The sequence below is a fragment of the Tupaia chinensis genome, unplaced genomic scaffold (assembly GCF_000334495.1).
Source record: "Tupaia chinensis unplaced genomic scaffold, TupChi_1.0 Scaffold142100_1, whole genome shotgun sequence".
Lineage (NCBI taxonomy): Eukaryota > Metazoa > Chordata > Mammalia > Scandentia > Tupaiidae > Tupaia > Tupaia belangeri.
The window spans coordinates 450,882-459,629 of record NW_006201951.1 but is presented as its reverse complement, the minus strand read 5'-3'; the positions used below and the strand labels follow the sequence as shown (position 1 = coordinate 459,629).

General features: G+C 59.6%; 2 protein-coding genes across 2 annotated transcripts in view; one reads left to right on the top strand and one right to left on the bottom strand.

The window, feature by feature from the left end:
* The first annotated feature begins 23 nt into the window (after positions 1-23).
* On the top strand, positions 24-965 carry MRPL41 (mitochondrial ribosomal protein L41). The gene is made up of 2 exons (XM_006163302.3): positions 24-106; positions 445-965. The coding sequence occupies exon 2, from the start codon at positions 452-454 to the stop codon at positions 857-859; it is 408 nt and encodes a 135-aa protein (XP_006163364.1). The 5' UTR covers positions 24-106; positions 445-451; the 3' UTR covers positions 860-965.
* A 2,470-nt stretch (positions 966-3,435) lies between these two features.
* The window catches only part of DPH7 (diphthamide biosynthesis 7), a gene marked incomplete at its 5' end in the record, with an annotated part of 7,846 nt that continues 2,533 nt past the window's right edge, over positions 3,436-8,748 (bottom strand). Inside the window, 4 exon segments of the mRNA XM_014582064.1 lie at positions 3,436-4,005; positions 5,121-5,293; positions 5,482-5,547; positions 5,636-5,705. Coding sequence (XP_014437550.1) covers positions 3,605-4,005; positions 5,121-5,293; positions 5,482-5,547; positions 5,636-5,705 — 710 coding nt within the window.

Sequence of the window (8,748 nt, the reverse complement as noted above, 5' to 3'; positions counted from 1 at the left end):
CTTGCGGTCACGCCCCCCGGCTTAGCCAATTGTAGCCGGCCTTGCTACAGAGTGCCGTCAGCCTCGCGGCCTGCTGGAATCCGAGCGAGGTGGTGACCAGAGCCAGGTCAGTGGCGTTTTGGGGTACAGGCGGGGGTCGGGCCCTCCTGCTCAGGTCGATCGCCCGGTCCGGGGCTCTCCCGACCCGGCGTGCGGTCCCGGGGCTGGGGCGCCGTGTCTGGCGTTCTCCCACTGGGGCAGTCCCCAGAGGGGTTCTGCCACGAGGAGCTTGGGCGTCCCGTGGCCCGAGGTCCTCTCCACCCTGAGGAGCCGAGGGTGTTCCCAGGGTCTCGGGGCCTACACGGTAGGGTGCTGTCCGGGGGGCGTAGGGTCCGGGTTCCGCTCGGCCCGCGCCCCGCCCGGGCGCTCCTGCAGGTCGGACCTCCGAAGCGCCCTTTCCCGCAGGTGCGGCATGGGCTTCCTGACCGCGGCGACTCGAGTCCTGGTCCGGGGAGCAGACCGGATGAGCAAGTGGACGAGCAAGCGAGGGCCGCGCACCTTTTCCAAGGGCCGCGGCGCCAAGGGCACCGGGGTGCGGGCCTCAGGTTGGAAGTTTGTACAGATAAAGGAAATGGTCCCCGAGTTCGTCGTCCCCGACTTGACAGGCTTTAAACTCAAGCCCTACGTAAACTACCGTGCTCCAGCGGGCGCGGAGACGCCCCTGACTGCCAAAGAGCTCTTTCTGAAAGCGGTCGCACCTGCTATTGAAAAGGACTTCAGAGATGGAACTTTCGACCCTAACAATCTAGAAAAGTACGGCTTTGAGCCCACTCAGGAGGGCAAGCTCTTCCAGCTGTACCCCAAGAACTTCCCTCGATAGGAGGCAGAGCCGTGAGCGGGAGCGTCGGGACTGGGAGGTGCAGCTTTCTATTAAAGGCCTGTCTTCTGTGTCAGGTGTCACAGGTGATGTGACAGGCTAAGCTTGACAGATTTGTGCCCCATGACCAGGCAGTCTCACATCCACACCCCACTCAATGGGAGTCCCCCAGAGCTCCCAGAGTGCACTTACAAGGCAGATGCACTGGGCCGCCCTGCTTAACCCATTCCCAAAATGAACACACTTTTTTGCCAGTGAGCTTGTGGGCTCAGCAGGGCAAGAACCCCCAGTGGGGTGTGGCCATGGCACAATTCCTTCTCTATTCTTACATGCTGTCATGATTTTGGGGCATGCACTTCCAGGGCCAGAGCAATGAGCAGGTGTGTTCTTGGGTTCAGGCAACTGGTGTTGGGTGCAAATAACTGTCCCTATTGGGACATACCTGAAGATGATGCCACACAGGAGTCATTCCTCCAAGCAAGGGTTTCTCCCATGACCAGTCTTGCCCAATTTGCTGTTTCAGAGGCCCCAGAGTATATTCTTTTTTTGGTGAGAGGTTTTTGGTATAGGGCACACGTGCTCACCAGTTGGAAAATGAGAAATCCCCCAGGGGGATGGCCACTCTGCAATCGCTTCTCTTCCATTCTCCTCTTGGGATCTTGGGCACGCATGCACATGTACCCAGTGTGTGTAAGGCGCCAGGTCTGGGACTTGAACCAGGGTTAGCTACATGGGAGGCCAGTGACATAGCCATTATGCCAACTGCTGGTCCCAATTCTATTGGACATTTAATTGACCCCTCATGTCCTTACCACAGGACTGGCCCATGACCTGGTGGTTGTGGGCGACATACCCCATATGGCCAACTGCACAATTCAGGTCCTGGCTTTGGAAACACCACTTGTGTGGTGCACACCCCAAATCCCAACAGGATGGGGAACTGGAAAAGGGGCTGCAGTGTGACCAGGCCTACGCGAGGGCGCCTTCTTCATTTCCCTCTGGTGAACCTAACACCAACAAAACCCAAAAAGCTTTAAGTCAGTCAGCCTGTTTCTGTCAAAGCAGGCTCTTGGCTGGGGACTGTTCGCTTCAGCGTAGAAGTGTTAACTTGACCTGTGCAGGTGCATTGCATCATCAAAAAATAAGCAGTGGGGCCAGCAGGGGGCTTTGACCAGAAAGAAAGAAAATGAGAAAGCAAGTTACCAGGTCTGGGACTCGAACTGTGGTCAACCATGTGGGAGTGTCCAGCCCCTGAACCACACCACCTACTGGTCCCCCAAATATATTTTTTTCTTTTGGAGAGGTTTCTTTTGCTATAGGGCATGAGTGCTTGCCAGAAAGAGAGACAGACAGAGAAAGTGAGAAATCTCCCGAGGGGGATGGTCATGCCGCAATCCCTTCTCCATTCTCCTCTAGGGATCTTGGGCACACATGCACATGCACCCAGCATGTGTTTAAGCCACTGGGTCTGGGACTTGAACCACGGTCAACTACATGGGAGTTCAGCGACATAGCCATTTCACTAACTGCTGGTTTACCCCAAATGAATCTTTAAAAAAAAAGGGGGTGGGTGGGGCCAGCAGGTGGCGTGATGGTTAAGGGCACTGGACTCCACATGGCCAACCATGGTTTGCGTCCCAGATCCAGGGCTTGCTTGCCCCCCCCCCCCAGAGGTTTTTGCTATGGGTGTGTGTACTCACCAGAAAGATGGAAAGCAAGAAATCACTACCCCGCCCTGGGGGGATAGCCACACTGCAATCCCTTCTCCTTTTGAGATCTTGGGCACACACATCCGGGCCACTAGGTCAGGGACTCAAACCAGGGTCGATTACATGGGAGTCCAGCGACACAGCCATTATGCCAACTGCTGGTCCCATGGGGCTTACTGTCTTACGTTCCCTTTTTCTCTCTGGTCAAATTTTAAAAATAATTAGGTAGGTAAATAAAGCTAAATGATTAAAAAAAAAAAAACAACAAAAAAATGGATAGAACTGCATATCCTCTGCTTCCTACTACATCACCAGAAAGGGCTGAGGGTGTGACATTCAGTGGTGGCTGTCAACCACACCTCTCATCAGGCCTGCCCACTGGCCTAGGAGCAGGCGCAGTGATGCTGCTCAGTCCGTTGCTCGAGCTGGCGATGCTGTGCCCCCTCAGTTGGTTCCTGTTACCTGTCCTGGGTCTGGCACTAACTGGGTTGTTAATGCCAGAGGAGGGGGCACCTAGAGCCCACCCGCACTGGTGCCCTTCCCATCACTGTCCACTGAAATGACTTCTGAAGTTAAAAAGTAACTTTCTTTGCCAAAAAACCTCACAAGGAACTAGCAGGTGGCATAATGGCTACATCACTGGGCTCCCACATGGCTAGTTCATGTCCTGGACCCGGTGGCTTCAAACAGGCCAGGCACGTGTGTGTATGTACCCAAGATCCTGAGGCTGGAAAAGAGACTGCGTCGTGGCAGTCCCCCGGGGGGTGATTTCTTGCTTTGTGTCCTCAGCCAGAGCACATACCCTATGGGAAAATCATAAAAAGCAAAACCACCCAAATTCCACTCAGCACAGTTCCTCTAACACATGGGAGGGCTCGTCTCAGAATGCAAGGCTGACGCTGGGAGCTGGGGATTGGCCTATCCTGGTTACTGCCAGCTCTCCGCAGCCTGTGAAGGTTTATTCAAGACATGGACAGCGCTCTGCCCATCCTCAGTGCAGGCCCCCGCACCCACGAGGCTACTGGTAGAGTTGGATGGCTCACAGCCCCCACCTCCAGCAGTGGAGAGTGTGGTCGTAGAAGGAGCAGGTGGCCAGCAGGCCAGTGTTGAAGTTCGCGCCTTCCATGGGGACGTCACTGTCATGGGCTGCGGTGACCTGGTATACCCAGTCCTTTGCGTCCTCTGCTCCAGGCAGCGTGAGTCCACACTGGGCTTTGGCACGGCCCTCTGTGTCGCCATCTGCTAAGCATGCGAGAGGGGGCCCTGGGGCTTGGCCTGTGGGCTTCAGGCTGTAACCCTGCTCCAACGGCCTGGCTCCTGGGTCGCTGTGAAGCATGGAGGGGGCTGGCTGCAGGGGGCAAGAGAGCCAGCACCAGTCGGCCCCGTACACCAGCGAATTGGGCAGCTCCTGGGACATCAAGACCGTCATTTCCTGCTTGTCTGTGGGGACACAACACAGGTGACATCACCAAGGGAACAGCTCAGCCTCAATCTTCCCCTCAAGGAGACGCCACAGGCAGCCCCCGAGGTGCGCAGTAGTGCAGAGACCCATTCGGGAAGAAAATGCTTTTGCAGCCCACAAGCTGCAGTGAGGGACCTTCCCAGCCAGAGGCCTTCAGGAAGAGGCCACAGGGGGCACTTGGAGGGAGGAGTCAGCCAGAGGGGGTGGGTGCCCAGGGCAGGGGTCAGGAACCCAAACACACGGCTCTGGCTTTTGGGCAGTATGGCTGAGGGCCCTGCGGCAGTCTGGGCCTGGAAAGAGGTCCTTGCTGGGCTAAGCCTAAGCAGTTCCCCAGTGGTGACTGTCAGGGCAGCTCAGCACAGAGGGGGCGGCCCTGGGCAGTGTGCAGTAAACAAGATGAGGCACTGGCCGGAGCGTGCTCTGGTCTCCAGCCGTGTTCGACATGTTACCACAGGCAGGACACTCACTGGGTGTCTGTACAGGGACCACAGGAGAGGGGGCAGCAGAGGAATGGTGACAGGAGGGCACTCCTGGCTGTTGGCCAGGACAGCTGTGTCAGGACTGAGCAGGGAGGACGGGGTAAGCAGCTGCCACAGGAGGGCAGAGGTGGGCCTACGGGCTGGAAGACCCAACAGTGACCAGACAGGTGGCTTCTTGTTGCTTCTGGGATATGGGAAGGAGAGTTCCTGAGCTGAGGAAGGAGGGGAGCAGTGTGCCAGGGCTCAAGACCAGGACGGCGCCCTAGTTGGGGCAACACCCGAGCGATGCCGTGCCTCAGGGCAGTCCTGGGACCTGCAGCACAGCCCCAAGCACACCCAATGCGAGACAGCCCTGGCTGCAGTGCAGAGCAGAGCTGGGTTTAACCAGTGCCTGGTCTGGCCCAGGGTGGTGGGCAGCGAGCCTAAGGAGCTTGTGGGCAAGAAGCACAGGGAGAGGCAGGCAGGGGCTGGGGGCGGGACGCTGCAGGCCGCTGGGCAGCGCCTGGACAGTGTGGGGAGGCCGCGAAGAGCAGAGTTCTGCAAACGGGTTTCAGAGTGGGTTGAGGAGGGGTTGCAGCATGCTCAGCCGGCGAGCTGGGAATAAGCCTCCTCACCTCCAGCCACCCTGCTCTGCAGGACCTTGAAGCCACCATGCATGCAGGCAGCCAGGAGCAGGTGGGGGTGGGATGGGTGCCATTTGAGCCTCCACACCCCGCCCTGCACGGCCACGTCCGCCAGTGGCTGCTGCAGGTTCCGCGTGTCCCACAGGAGGACGTGCTCGTCGTAGCTGGAATGAGCCCCAGTGTGTGGGTGTGCAAGGAGAATGCACACCTTGATCCCAGGTCCCCAGGTGTAGGGAGGCCACCCTACCCACCCCTTCCCCAAGCGCAGGTCCCTGTGCCGAGGCCATCATGAGGGTCACCACACCACAGGAAGTGAAGCAGAGGCCCTGCAGGGATGGGGACAAGGACTCACCTGCCAGTGGCCAGCAGGTGCTCCTGGTGGGGGCTGTTGTGGATGCTGCACACACCCATGGCGTGTCTGTGGGCGACAGGACACCTGGCCAATGCCTGGCAGAGGAGGGCCGGAGTGCCCACACCAAGCTCTGGCCAAGTGCCCGCAGTCATACCTCTTGCTGGTGAACACGGGCGTGCAGGGTGCCCTGGCATCCCAGCCTTTCAGGAGCCCATCGTCACCGCCTGCGGAGACAGAGAAACCCCTCAGCCTTGATGCTGTAACAGCAAAGGGCCACCTGCTTCCATGGGACATGCCCTGTGGTTTGAGGGCAGCCCAGGGACCAGCTGCCTCCAGGGTGGCGGGGGGGGAGTAAATCCAGGAGCCTCAGGGACCATACGTGCAGCTACCGCCACCAGGTCCGTTGGTAAATCGGCCTGTCAGGGTCCAGCAGCAGAAGTCCCAGCTGCCCAGAACGCCCTGTGGCTCTGCGCTGTGGCACCAGCACACGCCCCACCCAGAAGAGATGCCCTTTGTTCCCCCACTTGTTTCCCCAGGGCAGCGTCAGGAAAGAGCCAGGTGGGGGGCCGGAGGAACGCCAAGGCCCCTCTCCACCCCAGCCCCTGCACACTGCAAACACATGTGGGCCGGGGGCTGCCGAGAAATGAGTGAGTTGGTCTCTGGCTAGGGAGCCAGGGGTACTGTCTGACCCTGCAAGGTGCCTCCACGCGTGGGAGCTGCCATCGTGCACGCTCAGGGGAGCAGGCAGGTGCTTCTTTACACGTGCGTCCCCCCGCCGCCCACACCCTGAGAACCTAACTCGAACCCGTCCTCACCTCCACTGCTCCCCGCTGGCGAGTGTTCTCGTCCTGAGCTGAGTAACAGGTCTCCGGCCCTGCCCGCCCTCCCTGCAGTCTGGACACCACCCATGAGCCAGAGTCCTCTCGGATCTCTAAGGAACCCGCCAGGAGACCCGGCCACTCTGCTCAGCTCCGCTCCCTCCAGGAGCTCTCGCTTCGTTCCCATGAAGCACAAGTCCTTCCTGTGGCCTGCCAGCCTGGGGACCTCCGGTTCTGCTACCGACCTGACCTCTGTCACCCTGGCCATGCCGGTTGCCAGCCTCTTGGAGCACAGCGAGCCACACTGCCTACTCTGACAGGTACCTGTGCTGCGGGGTCCTTCCTGCAGACCCCAGTGCTGGCTCCCCGCTTGACCGAAGTGTGATGGACGAGAGGCCTGGCCGCCCTGCACGGATGCTCCCGTGGCCGACAGGGCCTGGCTGCAGCACACCTGGCCAACGCCGGGTGTTCAAGCTCACCCTGTCCCACAGCTGCCCACCTGCCACAATGAGCCCATCAGAGACCTCAGGACACCTAACAGCAATGGCTGTGAGACTGCTCAGGAAGTGACAGCGAATCACGGTGTGCCTGGGTCCCTGCCACCAGGGACGAGCGTGGAGCAGGGACCCTGCCGCCAGGGAGCTCCCCAAGCACCAGACAAGGGTGGGCAAGGTGGGTGTCCTTTGTCAGCTGTCCCAGACTCCAGGCTGACCATGCTAGGGCAGCAGAACTAACCCGTGAAGGGAATGTCTCAGGGCTGAACACTGAGACTGGACAACGGGCATCTGAAGAGGAGAAGGTAAAGAGAGAAGGGGAGTCTTGCAGAACAAGGCAGGGTAGACAGAGGGCCTGGGCGCGGCCAACCTTGCCAAGGTTTGGTGTTCACCTTGGAGAAACGGTAACTGTGAGGGTCCTGACACGGAGAGATGGCATGAAGTTCGCCTGCTTTTTGGTCTGGCATGTTCCCAAAGGTGTGTGTGCTCACTAGCCAGGGAGGGCTGTAGTGTGAGAGTGCGCCCTCAAGGGGGCGCCCTCGGACCCCTTCTGTCCGTCCGCCCTTCCCAGATTTTTTAGGCATTTTTGGTACAGGGTGTGTGCGCTCACTCGACAGAGAGACAGAAAGTGAGAAATCCCCCAATGGGTTGGCCACACCGCATTCCCTTCTCTGTTTTCAGGATCTTGGACACACATGGCCAGCATGAGTTTCAAGCCACCGGGTCCAGGACTCAACCGTGGCTGACTATGTGGGAGTTCAGTGACAGAAATATTATGTCCTCTGCTGGCCCCACCTTTCGAGATTTTGGACACACACGTCCAAGCCTCTGGGTCTGTGACAGCCACACAGCTGGTGGGGTCCAGCAGCCTTGAGCACCAGGCCAGTGGCTGGCTCTGAGGTCTGCATGTCTGACAGCGTCCTCTCTGTCTGTTGGGTAGGCTGGGCAGGGAACATGGGCATGAGGGCAGGGCCGCAGGGAGGACAGGGCTGGGTGGGGCCTTGTCAGCGACGTTTCTGAACAAGACCACGCTCTGCAGCAGGGACACGGGGGAGAAGGGATCTGGCTGGCTGGCCCGGAGGGGTTGAACGCATCCTGACAGGGGCACAAGGTGCCTGGGGAGACCCGGCAGGGCTGGTGGGCAGCTGGCAAGATGCGGCCCGAGCTCAGCAAGCCCGAGGAGGGGGATGAGACCACATGACAAGAGCTGCCCTGGCCTCTCTCCCAGGGCTTCAGCCCTCCACCCCATCAATGCGGTTTGGGCTCCGCCCCCACCTCCTCTCAGAGACCAGCCCCACCTGCCTCCAAGTTCCCTCTGCTGGGAAAGAGAAGCCACCCTTAGTCAGCTTCTTCCCGGGAGCCACAAGCTCTGCCCTTCACTCCCCCTGCACCAGCAGCCAGGGTCCAAACCACTTTCAAGACCGCATCTAACCCTGGCCCTTCTGTCCCTCTCCTGAAGGTAAGCAACGTCCAGACTCCGGCAGACAGGCCTGAGACCTAACGAGCCGAGGTCGATGGCGCACCCGCACCCGGTGAGAAGTGCAGAAAACAGATTCCAGAGCGCTTGGACAAGGCGTGGAGGCATGGGCCCCAGAACAGCAGGGAAGCAGGCTGGCTCCTCCCTCATCTAACCCTGGCCCTTCTGTCCCTCTCCTGAAGGTAAGCAACGTCCAGACTCCGGCAGACAGGCCTGAGACCTAACGAGCCGAGGTCGATGGCGCACCCGCACCCGGTGAGAAGTGCAGAAAACAGATTCCAGAGCGCTTGGACAAGGCGTGGAGGCATGGGCCCCAGAACAGCAGGGAAGCAGGCTGGCTCCTCCCTGACACCAGCAGTTTGCCACTAAGGCAAACTGCTCTCCGGGGCACGGCCGCGCAGTCACACCCACCACTGCACTCTCTGGGGCATGGCCGCTCAGTTGCACCCACCATGGCTGCTTTCCGGAGCCCACGGCC

Coding starts and splice junctions, on each gene's coding strand:
- MRPL41 (XM_006163302.3), top strand. CDS start 452: ATGGGCTTCCTGACCGCGGCGACTCGAGTCCTGGTCCGGGGAGCAGAC.